Genomic DNA, 15,202 nt, shown 5'->3' with positions numbered 1-15,202 from the left:
ATTTATTTGCACATATTTGTGGGTACAGTGTGTTGTTTCAATACATGCATGTACTGCACAGTGATTCACTTACACTAGGTAGCATAGTTTTCAACCCATTAGTCCACCACTTCTCCTCCTCCCGGTCTCCCCTCCCAGCCTCTGGCAACCATTATTCTACTCTCTACTTCTATGAGAACCACTGTTCTTTTTTTATTCTTTTTAGATTCCACATACATATGAGTGAGATCATGCAATATTTTTGTCTCTGTGCCTGGCTTACTTCACTTAACATGATGATCTCCAGGAGAACCTGCTTTTAATGAGGTAGTACTATGTAAAGTGGAAAACATACTTGAGGAAATAGCAGAGATCAGTGAAAAGGGAAAGTGGGCACGTCTATTTTCTTTTCTGTTGTTTCCAAATTACTTCAAATTACTGAGAATGAATTGTGGGCTCTCTAGTTAATATGAAATATGATAGTCCCAACTCCCAACGGATAAACGCTACTATAGAAAACTATACTTTAATGTTCTCTTTGGTGTCTCATAATCTTTTCGTAAGTGTCCCTGAAACTTACCAATCTGGCACCTTGTCCCGAGAGCCTGAAATATTTGACAGTCACATGTACCAGTCTTAGAACAGAAAGCTCCGTTAAGGCATTCATGAGGACAAGAGCCTGAGGGGCAAAAAAATCAGTTATCTTCTGGCATGCATCAGTTCTCATAAGCAATATGTCAAGATCTAACTTGGACTAACTGTAACCTACCATTAACTTATACAGAATCCTGGGCCTCTTGCCTTGCTGTACTAAAGAACTAAACCCATCAAGTCTCTATCTAGTTCATTTCATTATGTGTGCTGTGAAGCAAGAAAGACAGGCTTTCACATCTCAAACTACCCTGCGAGCAAAGGTTAGTCTCCTTCAAGCAACTGAAAAGTCAAGTTCCCATTTAAGGAATCCCTGTCCGAGATGATGAGAACCAGAAACACACAAGCTGCAGATGATTCTGCCGACGGAGTTTAGAACTGGCTGCACATCCAATCGTCTCCTTCTCCAGAAGCAAGCACTGTATTAAAAAATAGTGTTCATCGGGCCGGCCCCGTGGCTCACTCGGGAGAGTGCGGTGCTGACAACACCAAGGCCACGGGTTTGGATCTTGAAAAAAAAAAAAAATAGTGTTCATCATTAAATTGAGGGATCAAGCAAAGTACAAAACTTAAAACGAAACTCCCTCTTTTGAAGACAATGATTAAACATTTCATTTGAAGTTTGTGTATTAATCCTCAGGCTCAATTACAAATGACACATTCTTTCGAACCTATGCTCAATTTTGATGAGGCAGAAGCCAAAGTTACTGCTGGCTATCACCAAAAATATTCTTTCTTTCATTGAAAGAAAAAATTACCCCAAAGGATTGTATTAAAAAGAGGAAGCAGTAACTATGAGTTCTAACTCTAATTGTGCCATCATCTTCTAAGTGAGTTTTAAAAATGCAAATGAATCACAGTGAAAAATTTTCCTCTATTAAGGAGAGACAAGAGGCAACTGGCAAAACTCCAGTAGGAAAGATTTAAGTGACACATCAGAAGAGCAAAAGAACATCTTTGAATCACCATAAAGCATTACTAAAGAAGTTGGGCCTCTCTGGAATATGTCAAGTTCCTGGAAGATATTTAGCTAACTGAGTTAATTTAACCACAGTTCGCCACAGGCAAGAATTAGAAGACCCCTGTGATTCCTTTCCACCTTAAAATCCATTGATATGAAATGTCCCTTTATGTTTAAAAATGTACAAATATCTAAGTATATCTTAAGTGAGAAAAAATGAGCTGTTTTAACTTAGACCATAAAGATAGGTGAAAAATTAAGTTTTTCATAAACTTAAATGCAGTTTTTCCTCCTAAGGGGCACATCTATCTTTAAAGTTTATCTTAGATCACAGCTTTGCATTTTTCCAATGGATGGTGTCTAAATATTTAAAGAAACAAATGTTTATCTCCTTCAAAAATTTATTTACAGTCTTGTTTATTCTCCTGAAAATAAATATCTAACCAAAACTGGTGAGGATCATTGTTATATCTTTAAACACAACTATAAGAGTTTCCATTTCATAGTTACCACTCAATTAAATTTCAAACTACATCAGCATTCTGCTTAATGGAAATGGGAAATTGGTAAGCAAAAATAGGGATGTCAGGAGTCAAGGAGCAAGTAACTAATTTAGGAAAAAAGTTTCTGATACCCAGTAATATCTTCACTGGGTATCACTTTTGCTGGGTATCAAAGCTGTTATTGGCTTTGTCTAAATGTTTAGCCCTTGTCATTTCCAAAAATAATTGAAATTTCTATATGACGTGAACTTAAATTATTACTAAGTATTATTACCACCCTGGCTCAGTTTCCTCCATGTAATATATAGAAGCAATTAGGAGTGGACTCAATGTATCCCCTAAATGGTCTTTTGAGAAAGCAAATACAAAAACAGGTAAAAGCACTAACCTTTTATTTTGCTCTCACCCCAAATAATAGCTTCATGGAAAAAATATCTCGGAGAAGTTGCTTCAAACTTTGAAAGAAAGAAATAAGAATTCAAGATAGTTAAATTATTTAATTCAAGCCAACATTCAAATTGGAAAACAGCTACAAATACAGAAATTATAAATAAAGTGCTAACTTTATATTTGCTTGGCTCATTGAGGCTATTTCAGTGAGACAGAAAGAGCTCCTCTGGGGTTGTCATTAGAAGAACTGATTTCAGGCCTTGGCTTTGCCTCTTATGTGACTATGGCAAGTGCAGTGAATTGAATTGTGTCCCCCCAAAGTTTAATGTGTTGGAGGCTTGGTTCTCACTGTGACAGTGTAGGAAATCCTATTATATAGCAATTGAAAGGTGGGGCCTTGTTTGATGGCTTAATGGTGGTCATGGGTGTGTTTCTGCAGGCTTTAAAATGAAAACACATGAGAGTCTCTCTCTCTGCTCCACCATTTTCTGCCATGTGAGACCCCTGTGTCACTGAAGCCACTACCAAGAAAGACCCTTACCAGATGAGTTCCCTGGACTTTGGACTTCCCGGCCTCTGAAACCGTAAGCAATAAACTTTGTTTTCTTTCAAATTACCAAGTTCCAGTTATTTTGTTACAAGCAACAGGAGCAAACTAATACAAGTCATTTACCTTCTCTGCTTTCTGTCCTCACTTGCCTTCTTTCTTCCCCTACCCTTCACTCCCCCTATGTGAAAGGAGCCTGCTTAGAGTCTAATCTTTGGATTCACAGACTGCTTTGCCAGCAAAAGTTGCAGTTCTCTGACACTTTCAGGTGCAGATGGGTCTGGAAAAAAAACGCATGGGACTGATGGACCAACGCTCAGTGATGTCCTGCGTGCCTGCACACCAGTCTGCAAAGACACTATCCGCAGAAGCATCTGCTATTTCAGTGTCTGTGTGTCAGCCTCAGCCTCCAAAGAGTTGACACTTTAAAGTTCATTGAACATTTAAATATATCTTTTTATAGAGCCCAAAGTTGTTCAGGGTAGTGGGTAAGAGCACTGAATTACAGAATCAAACAGACCTGGATTAGAGTCCTGATTCTGCTATTACTTACTCTTGGTCAAATTTCCCAACCTCTTAGTGCCTCCATTTACTCATCTGTAAAATGGGAACAATAATGGTACATACATTGTGTAGTCATGACAGTGAATTAAAACAATGTATGTAAAGCTTTTTAGCATAGTGCTTCATGCATAGAAAATTAGCAACAAAGGGATTTATATTAATCTAGCAACCCAGATGAAATCTTAAGATTTTTAAAGGTCAGTATGGTTTAGTAGCAAATAATTATGAATTACTAAAACTAGTCAGTTATGGACTATTATTCCAGCTCCATGCCAAATGAGTCTGGGGTAATATTCTTTCAATATCATTTTCATGTTCACCAAAAGAAATACACACCCAAAATTTGCCACATAATTATCAAATTAAATAGCAGATGATGTTAGAAAAACTGGAGAAGTGTGAAAAATAAGAAGAGAGGAGGGATGAGGCATGTGACTTAAAGTACAAAGTCCTTTTCAACACATTTGGGTCTCTCCTACATGTGAAGTTTTATTCTGGCATTTTCCAGCTCAGGACCTCTTCTTTTAACAGACAAACCTGCCTCGCCCTAAATAAAAGGACTCACACTCTCTCACCAGTTTTAGATTTGTTTCTAAACTCCTTGCCCTACATCATGGCTTCCAAGTTCATTGTTTTCTGTTCTCAGTCCTCCCAGGTTTTATCCTCACTGCTCAGTCTCCCTTTTTGCCCTTCCTCTGTCTTCAAACTAAGTGAGACTCACAACAGTCTGTGACCTTGATTCCCCCAGACAGTTCAATCTTATTTTCTCTTCAGCCATACTGTGTCTGAATCTAACACAGCCACCAATATTTCTGGGCACCAGAATCTTCCTGCTTTGACTCCAAAATGCTTTACACCAACCCCATTAGTAGAAACCGAACAATCAATCATCTCTGATGTTCACTGAAAGTATACAGCAGCCTCAACTGTGCCTCATACAGGCTTATAACCTTGAACAAATTATTCAACCCACTCAGCCTCAGTTTCTCAATCTATAAAATGGAACGACAGAACCTGCCTCACAGAATAATGAGAATAATAAAAATACAAGTAACACACCAAGAATAGTGCTGGTCATATAATAAGAGTTGTAAACATGCTACCTATATTTATTATTAGGCAAGTACTGAATATACTGGATAACACTAGACCAAGGCAAAAATATGTAATTGGTTCTTAGCTCCATATCCTCTCACCCAACTAAATTCATACCTCCTGTATGGAAATTCCAGTGACTACCTAGTACACCAGCTTCCTGGTTACCACAGCATCCTAGTTACCCTAACATCCCATGCACCATAATACTACATTTCACCAATGCTAAAATGTGACACACAGCTTTTTTTTTTTAAACATATATGAACTCAGAATGGCATCTTACATTTATAATTGGGAGTGTTTTTATTTTTTGTGTCATATAAATATGGCAGATAATTGATGGTAATCTTAGATTTAATGAACCAGTTGCTCAGAAATGACTTTTTACAGGCCTACCTCCACTAGACATGAAGATAACAAGCACTGCTATTCTTGTTTATATCTCTAACATAGTTCCTGGCATGTCATCAATAAATACCAATGGAGCTGAAAAACAACATTGTCCAACTGGGCGTCTGCCTCCCAAGGGTGTTTAGAGCCAGACTACTGCAGACTCTGATGATGCTCCTCCCCACATCCTCTGAGCCCACCAAGGAATTCACCTCGGAATTCATCTGGATTTCTGTGCACAGTGAGAGCCTCCAACTTCAAGCACCAGCTTCCTTATGCCTCTGCCTAATGGAGAGTCCAAGCCTGACAGTCTACAGGAAGTGCCTTGCAGGGGACTTAAGCTTCCCCCAAAGCCCACCCTACACCAATGAGAAACAGTAATCAGTGAGTAAATACCCCAGCTCCTCCCATCTGTTGGAGAAACGATTCGAGGACACATTCTACACAGCTCCTCAGAGGGTTCCCAGCAAGACCAAGCCCCCAGATGCCTACAGCAGGAAGCCCCTCATTAGCATACCCTTTCCTCTCTCTTTCATTTGTGCGCTTCCCAAACAAATGACCTGCACCTGCCTCTATGCCTCAGCACCTGCTATCAGGAGAAGAGTTTTTGAAATGTAATACAAATGCAAAACAATCCCAGGCACTGGGTACATATATTCACATAACTGATAAAAGAGGACAGTCCAGTCTTCCTCTTTCCTGATTACATCTCCACAAGAGGGTGAGAAGCACAGAGAAATACAGTCTTTAGATGGGAAATCATTGCAGCACATAAATACACCATTTACAGATATCTGTGTCTACCCTGTCCTTGCTCACCTCATTGCCAACATATTTCTGAATCCTTATTTTGCACAGTAATCTCTTTATCAGTGCTCTCTTTTCCTAGAGCAAGAGAGTGAATTTGTGGACAAGAATGGCCTTACAACACATGAAATTGCAAACCTGAACAGTGCGGCATATGATTATGACCTCATTGCCCTTCTTTAACATTTCTTCTTTTGAAACTTGTTCAGATGGTAAATGATTTTAACACATGTTCCCTAGCTACAGGAAATAGAAGTGCAAATCTCTTGCTCTTTATTCTCCCTAAAAGGGAAATTGAGGCAAAATAAGTGTGTTCCTCACTTATTAACAGAAGGAAGATATGAACATAACTCCTTTGGGGTTAATTATACAAATTCTAAAAACATCTAAATGAAAAATAGCATAACCTCATCCATAGGGCATTTCATGTGACAGCTTTGGGGTATATTTTGACAGGTTCCTCAATCTAGTGGGTTCACCAGAATACAGTTTTTCTCAAAATCAGATTTTCTACTGAGTCATACAGACGTCTTTTTGTGGTTAATATGGTCTACTCGCAAACATGTACTTAAAACTTCTCAGAGGGCCGGCCCGTGGCTCACTCGGGAGAGTGCGGTGCTGATAACACCAAGGCCCCAGGTTCGGATCCCACATAGGGATGGCTGGTTCGCTCACTGGCTGAGCGTGGTGCTGACAACACCAAGTCAAGGGTTAAGATCCCCTTACCGGTCATCTTTTAAGGAAAAAAAAAAAAAAAAAAAAAACCTTCTCAGAGAATAATCATTTTAACCACTTCACATGATACATAAGTACACAAAACATTCTGTCTAAGATAAAAAATAGTGCTTCCATTTTTTAGGCAATTCTTTGCCCATTCTGGTTCAGGAAAAAAAAGTCTCTGCTCTTAATAAGAATAAATTAGTTGGGTCTTCTAAACTGTCACAACAACATATTAAATCTGTTTTCCATTCATCTACTAACTCTCTTCAATTAACACCATAAAACATACAAATTTAGGCATCCATCAGAAAATGCTAGTAGAAATCGTTTTCAATACAGTATTCGTCAAAGCCTTCCTTGAATACTTAAGCTATTTGCTACATAAATATAGCTGGTGCAATATAAATCATATTAGTTTTCAAAGAAATGCCTTTACTAAGTTAGAATTCTCTATTTTACCACTGATCGTTTATAGAGAAATATTTTTTAAAACCCATCCAATTGAACATTCCAACTTTAGTTTGAAGATATTGCAGTTATGTTATCCACCATCCTTTATAAAAAGGGATCCAGGCAAAAAGGTCTCCTCAAATTCAGTGCTACTCTGCCACTCCAAAAAAAGTGTTATCTCTCCAGAGACACTAACAATTTAGATTTATTGGACAATATGAAAGCAGCCTGTCAGGACACCAGGATGTACCCAATGGTCTTTTACAGTATTTAATTTATATCATTTATACATTTCTCATCCCCTTTTTTCATATACGTAGTTATACTGTTGTCATTGTTTTAACTGCTATTGTGATTAATTTTTTTTTTTTTCTTTTTTTTGTGTCTGGCAACGGATCGCAACCCTCAGTGTCGTGCCCATACCGGACCGGGACCGGCAACAGGATCGCAACCCTCGGCGCTGCGCCCGCACCTCGCTCAGCCAGTGAGCGGGAACTGGTCTGTATGTGGGATCTGAACCCTTGGCAGGAGCGCCGCCACACTCCCAAGTGGCGCACTGTAGCAGTGCGCCACCAGGCCGGCCCTATTGTGATTAATTTTTAAACCAATTTAAATTTTCTGGCAAGTAGATGGGATTACTTGCCATAAATACTTTGTGTCTATCAGTAGGTAACTGAGGTAAAAAACAAAAGTAGTATTTAACTTCGAACAAGTCAATGTGAACTGAGCATGAATTTAAGGGTTGCAGAAAAGCAGTAAAGAAGTTACTTTGCCTCTTCCTCCTCCTTCCTGTCTTGTTTTAGTGTTTTATTCCCCTCCACAAAGGTCTCTTTGTTCAAGTGACAGTAGCAGAGTCCAAACCAGAATGGATTATTTCTCTGCCTCTCCCTCCATCTGAGGCATAACCTACCTGTGCTGCTAAAAGAGGTCTTTTCTGTCGATTTTCATTAAAACCATTTCTGGAAGAAAACAAAAAGAACTTGTATAGTCAAAGCTCCCCCCAGGCAACCTGAACAAGCCTTTCCCAAGAGAGAGCTGGTGTTTTCCTCCTGATTTCCATCACTTTATCAAAGAGGTCTTTCTTGGTGTAACATTTAAAAGCTCCCCCTCCCCTTTTTGGAGGGGTTAGATTGGGTGGTGGTGCTGTCTCATTTTACAAAATTTGGGCGTGCCCCCAAATCTCTCCAGTCTCTGATGTAAACTGAATTTTAGGAAGGAACTTTGAGATGAAGAAATAAACAAAATAGTGTAACACTGTAGCACCAACCCACATAATATTTTCTCCACATGCCTTCACAAATCTGGTGAGGTCAGTATTTGCCAATGGCACATTCACTCTTTTCAAATGTGATACTTAATTCTCTCCTGTTCCAGGTTGTAAAGGGCAGATTCAGATTAATGTGAGTAAGGACATCAAATTGCAATTTATTAAAATCATATTATTAATAATCACTAAGCTGTACATTCATTTTATGGTGTTTTCTGTTTTTGTATTATATGAATATTTATCAATAAAAAAATTTATTAAAGAAGTCAAATGACTTTTGAGTCATTCAAGTCAATTCAAGTGACTAAAATTCTGCTTTTCATTACGCAGATCAGTTTAATAAAAAAATGATTTTCATTATTTACTGCTCGAAACATTTTATTCTTATCATTAAAAACTGATTTACTCTACATTAAGAATACAGCACACTTGTAGTCAATAAAGTGTATTAATAATAATAATATAATGGGGGATATTACTGAATATAACTTCTTTAGAAACCATTGAAGTGAAAGTAATATCTCTTTAGTACCTACAGCCAATGAATACCATTGAGAACTACTCTTATACTTAAAATGAAAAGTAAATATTGTCCCTTCATAAATAAAGAAATGAATGCCTGATCATTTTTAATTTGTGGAAATATTTTAAAGAACTGCATCTCATGCTTTTTGGTAGAATATTTTATTTATTTATTTTTGAAAGCAGATGTAGTTGTCTGCTGAGTTTTGCTCATTCTCATTAACTTTATGTTTTATAGGACATAAAGAACAAGAAATACTTACTTTGATGTTTCTGTCAAGATGGATGATGCACAAATATGTCCTGCCAGAGATAAATATATGCATATATAAGAATGAAAAAAGAAATTATCCAAGTATCTTAGTCACATATTATGGTTATTTAACAGATCATTTTAACCCAAATTCTAAAATCTAGATTGAGTTTTACTGTGAGTTGTCTTGCATTTTTAAAGAGGATTTTAACCAGCAAATTCCCTGTGAGACAATGGAGTGACTGATAATCCAAAAACAATGGGCAATGTACACAGATTTACACAGAAACATAATAAAATTGAACAAGCACTAGACTTGGAATCAGAAATCCAAGTTGTAGTTCTGATCCTAATTCTTAGTATATGGTAAGCTTAAGCAAGATACCAAACAGATCAGAAAATGATGGTGTTGGACAAGGTTATCTCCAAAGTCCCCTCCAGCTCTCAACATTCTATGACATCTTTCTCCACGGGTCTCAGTCACTAACAAGATTGGGATAGTATCTTTGACCTCTATAATCTTTTACACTTCAGTAATTTCTTCCACTTCCTCTACAAGCTCCAAAACATACAGCCCTTTGTAGGAATTAAAAACTAACAACTGAATGTAAATAAATGCTTTCTCTGCAAAAATATTTTATAAAATTAATTTATAAATAAAGTTGCTATAAAAATAATTGAAAATCAATTCTTAGCCCCAAATGTTAGTCATTCTTAAAAAGTCTTTTTAACATTCATTGGGTTGATGGCACAAGCTTAAGTACTCAATTACTCTTTACTTATTACAAAATTTCAGGTGTTTAAATTACACATAGACAACTATTTTAAATCAGAGAAAGAGTTAGAATCAGAATTTCTTCCAATACAACTGCAAATCATAATAAAAGCATGATTTTAACTAGCCATTAAAATAAATAAATAAACAAAAACCCAAAAGGTCCAAATTATTTACGTTATTAAAAATCTGAATGTCATTTAGTCGATATCCATCTAATCACTTCAAAGTGCTTTACAGTATAAGAGGAAATAATTTACCTCAGTTGTAAGAGAGACTAAAATATAATAAATTACAGTTAAAATTTTAATACAAGTTCTTACCTTGTAATGAAAACAGCAGTATATGAAACAAGAATATACTCCAAGGTATCATTAAATTGAGTTTCCTCAAAATGTTCATTTCAGTGTAGCCTTTCTCCCTGAAAGGTAACCAAATTGTTGGTCTTTACTTTGATGGCATCTTAGAAATATGCATATTTGTAGTGTGCTCAAATTCTAATAAATAGAGCTATGTAATAACATAATTCAAAAAAGAATTGCAGGCTTTCTAACTACATACAGCATCTGCAGCTTTAGAACTTGCAAGCAAGTCTTTGACTGAGTCTCTCATTAGTAATGCATGGCAGCTTCTTACCTGACGCGGTATTAGTTACACCCTACCCCACTCCTGCACATCACAGGCCTTTTCAGCTTATATTGTATTTTGTAACTTCTAAAGGCAGCAACATTAAAAAAAAAAATCTATTGATATCTCCTGATAGCATAAGAGATAACCATTATTCCTAATTGTTGATACACATTCTCTGTGCTTTAGAATTTTATTCATAAAATACGTCCTCTGAGAAAAGTTAAAATAAAATTCTGTCATTCTTTCCTAGAATGTCTAGATGTTCTTATAAATTTTTCTTGAAGAATTGAAAAGCAAACTAAAACTATGTGCATATATTTTCAACTCAAGTCCCATTACAGCGTAGCTTAAGTTGACATGGTCACGTGCCCACAGATCTTTCTGTTAAACATTCTGCAACAAAAGTAGAAATTATTTTTTTTTAAAAGATGATATTCTAAAAATTAAAGTAACTCACCTATCCCTGAATACCTTCCCTTCATACCCTTTTTTCCATCCTCTATGACAAGTACCTAATGAGAGAACAAAGAAAAACTTGTTATTCCAGCAGTAGGAGCACTCTTCTCCGGAAGTGATTGACTGCCAACATTAGAGAAGAGCTCTAATATTTCATAATGAACTACATAGAGATGATCTTAGCCCCACAAATGAGTGAAAGTCATGCTTATATAGTGGGTGCATATTTCCCACAGCAGATCCTGTGAGATACCTGCACTATTATTAGATTCATTTAACAGATGGGGGTACACTAGTAAGGAATGTCTAACTATGCAGGAACTAGCTTATGAGACAAAAAAGAACATCAGTTCTTGACAACCTATTGTACCCAAACACCTCTTTGGCAATGACTTTTGAGTCTTTTCTGTGATGTATCCTTGACATCCTATCATGTTGCATGGCCCAATAGCCATTATCTAAACAGCTTCCTGCTTGTGTCCCAAATTTAATGATCATTTACTCTTGCTCTATATGATCTTAGTTCCTTTCCATTGCCTAATAATAGCTAATTTCATGAGCCAACAGAAGATGTTTGCCTATAAAGGAAAAAAGCTTAAGCATGAAAACACACACAAAGTTTACTGAAATTACAAAGTAGCTATGTGCCTGTCTACACACACACATGCACACTCACACTTATTTTGAATTTTTAATGGATAGATTTAAATAATTTAAGTATAGTATATGTTTAATAATGTTTATTGAGAGGTTGCTATCTAACTAGACAATCATATAACTCTAAACAGATAATTAACTATTTGTAGTGACTTCCAAATATTGGTGCAAAAATATGGATCTACTAAACCACAATCAAAAATATAAAACATCTAGATTTTTAAGAAGATGTGAATATAGAGTAAATTTAAAAGTTAAGGTTGAAGTCTGTTTAGAAGACAATAATTTTTCTCCAAAAATACTTTTAAGCTAAGGGAAGCAGTTTTGTTTATGCAAAATGTTTATTGACTCTTTCTGGAAAGGATTGAAATGTACATAACCGATACACATTACTAAGTCCCCTCCTTAATTTATAACAGTTTCTCTTATCTTTGTAGTTTCCCAAATAAGTCAACCTGTAACATGAAGAACCTATAAATCACACTTCAAGATTATTTTTTTCTCTATTCTAATAACTGCTCAGCTTTTTTCTTTAAATTTAAGATTTTCCATAAGTGACACACATATGAAAACATCCCAGGTGGAAACCAAAGTTACATTTCATGATTTTATAAAGTAAATGTTTCTATAATACAGTTATTTCTAAAATTCCTAGAATTTGATGAGAAAGGGTTAATAAACAGCAATATAAAGCCATGTGAAAGGTATGTGGTTTTGATATTTTATTTACTTAATTAAAATGTCATAACTCTAAAAACTTTTAATCTCACATTTCATACAGTATCTTTAAACTTTTGATTCAAAAGCATCTCAATCATTTCCACTGAATAAGGTTGAAAATTCCAAGGTTGTATCACCTAACATTTTTATTACCATTTTTCTGTTTTGAACTATATGCACTAAAAACTATAAGTTGTTTTGTCCAGTAAAGAAAATGGTAGAAATAAGAAGAGAAATCCTCAGGGTGGCCATTCTTTTATAGGTAGAGGTTTAGTGTGTGCCCTCTCTCTGCTCCTCCTCCATTCAGGCTTATAGTAGGAAAAGGAGAATGAACAAAAGGAGAATGAGCAAAAGAGCAATCAAAAAAAATCCCAAGCTCTTTTTCAACTCACTACGTTATGAAATCGTCACATAAAATGGTAGTCTGCATGAAAATAAGTAAAACAGTTTCATGAATAGCTACAATAGAACAGAGTTTAGATGAAAGATTAGACCCACAGCCACACAAAAAAGGAATTTATGATTGTTGCTACATGTAATTATTACTGTCAAAATTTAGTGACAGCTTTTATATTTCATTCTACCCTGACAAAGGAAATCTGGCAAAAAAAAAAAAAAAAAAGTGAGTCATCCATCAGTTTGTGAAGAGATATTAAGTTCATAAGAAGTCTGAGGCAACTACATAATGCTAGCAATGAACAGTTCCCTTTCTGCTACAAAAGCACTGCACATTTTCCCACATGGAATATGATCTTTAGAAAACTGACACCTGACAGCCTATTGGCCTCAATATGCCACATAAAAACAACCAGCAAGAATGGGAAAATTTTGACCTGATTATATATATATACATCCATGATAATAAAGAGATATTTTTAATAACATAATCTTTGAGAAAAGTTAATTTCTTTGGTGGTTTATATAACACTCGTTTTTAATTAGGTAGAGGTCATATCTAAAGTAGATAACATTTGACTCCCATAATATCACATTCTACTAGAGAAATGCAATTATTCTTCAGTTGCTTTACTAAAACCAACACATTTCAGGTTCAGAATTTGTTATCTTGAGCCAGCAAAAAGAATCTTGTGTCTTTAAGGTGATTTTTACTACTCTGAATTTAAGTGCCTGATTATAAGATAGTTTGTAGTACTCTATTTATGATTTCAGGATGGATGTTGCTTGGCAATTTCTGAGATATTTCATATAATTTAATTTAGAAGTGGCGTCTATCTTAGCTTTTTTGAATAAGGACATGATTATGTTTCCTAAGCGGTACCTGTGTTGGTCATGATTTCAATTTAAAGCTCATCCCCAGAAGTTAATGTGTTATACTTTATAGGAACATTTGTTTTCCAAGTTGCTATGGTGCCATTAATTTGCAATACATAATTGATATCTTGAAGGATGTAATGTTCCTCCAACTAAAGTTTCCTCTTGTCAACATTTTAGCATCAAGTTCAAGAAATAATACCAGTACTTTCTGCAGATCTCTTCGCTCTCCGAACTGCTGTGGCACTTCACGTTTGCACTATATAGTGCAATATATAACGCACAATATAACAGTATAAATGAAGTTGTTTTCTCATGTTTGCAATTCCAGTTTATATCTTTAATCATTCATTTTTACATACTTATCTTACAGTTGTCAAGGGAGAATGTTATTTTAATTTCTCAAGGGGTGGGGTTGATGGTTCTAATCCTACTGTTTATTGTGTTTGCTTCTCTCCCTTAGCGTAGATTACCTCCTGGGTTTTGTAATTTTGAATTTTGGGTTCATGTCTGCCAAGCCATTTTCTATAGAAATCCTTTCCCACCAAGGCTGAGGATCTGCCCCTCCAAAAAGGATTTTGTATCTACTTCTGCCACATGCTACAGAGAATTTCATGTTAATTTCTCAGCTTGAGGGTTCCCGGACCACACAGTATAAATTCAAATCCCAAACCCAAAGTGAAGAAAAGCCAAGACCAGTTTCTGCTTTGTTTCTGAACTCTGGTGATATCATTTACAACCTTGTGAACTCATCTAACCATTTATATGGTTGACTGTTTTATTTTACTTGGCGTTTCCGACTATTTTATAACTGGCAAATATTTAGATCATCCAGTCTGCCATACTGCCAACAACAAAGCCACCAACCATCCAAATGTATATGCTTTTATTTTCTAGGCACTTTATATATTTGCTTGCTTATTTTCTCTGCTTAATTACAAACAAAAGTTACTCAAAACAAACAACTGAACATTTATAAAGAAAGCATATCAAAACATGTCATACTTAGAAAAATTATTTAAGTTATTAAACAAAATCTGTCAAATCCCTAAATGTCATGATTAAATGACTTCATACAACACCAAGATTCCAACTCAGATACCTGACAACCTGATTTATGACAACAGCCACTGCAATCACTCTACAGTGTCAAACATCAACTTATCATCTTCTACTTCCTCTAAATTGGCAGGATTTATATAGAAAAACTGCCTTTGGAGATATGACATTATTGTGATTTTTGGCCGAGCACAAATCAGTATGAAAACATAATATAGAAGAAACTAAGCCCTTCATTGTGATTTGAAAGTGAAATAAGATTGGTCAACCCCCAAAAATTGTTCCCCCGTTATCTTGACATGACCTCTTCCCCTGCTCCCAGCCTGAATTAGTCTTACTGAGTTACATGCAAAATGGTTATCATTATCTCCCAAAAGCTGCAGTGAAAATACACTAGTTCCCTTGGAAGGTTTTCTTCAGTCCTCTCTTCTAACAAGATAAGCTTATCAGCTTTGCTTAGAATACAGTAGTGGTTCTCAAACTTTGTGTGCAAGAATTACCTAGGCAGCATATTAGAAGCACAGATTCCCA

The 15,202-nt window shown here is 35.9% G+C and overlaps 1 protein-coding gene across 1 annotated transcript in view; it reads right to left on the bottom strand.

Moving 5' to 3' along the window:
* Window positions 1-10,252, bottom strand: part of OTOGL (otogelin-like) — a 164,205-nt gene extending 153,953 nt beyond the window's left edge. Inside the window, exons 1-5 of the mRNA XM_008578479.1 lie at window positions 10,201-10,252; window positions 9,113-9,152; window positions 7,971-8,019; window positions 2,483-2,549; window positions 560-658 (exon numbers count right to left, since the gene is read on the bottom strand). Of these exons, the coding sequence (XP_008576701.1) occupies window positions 560-658; window positions 2,483-2,549; window positions 7,971-8,019; window positions 9,113-9,152; window positions 10,201-10,252 (307 nt within the window). The remainder of the gene's footprint in view (window positions 1-559; window positions 659-2,482; window positions 2,550-7,970; window positions 8,020-9,112; window positions 9,153-10,200) is intronic.
* Window positions 10,253-15,202: the final 4,950 nt, after the last annotated feature.

This window comes from Galeopterus variegatus, unplaced genomic scaffold, assembly GCF_000696425.1.
Source record: "Galeopterus variegatus unplaced genomic scaffold, G_variegatus-3.0.2 Scaffold1692, whole genome shotgun sequence".
Classification (NCBI taxonomy): domain Eukaryota; kingdom Metazoa; phylum Chordata; class Mammalia; order Dermoptera; family Cynocephalidae; genus Galeopterus; species Galeopterus variegatus.
The sequence above is the reverse complement of the archived record's forward strand: the minus strand, read 5'-3'. Positions and strand labels throughout refer to the sequence as shown.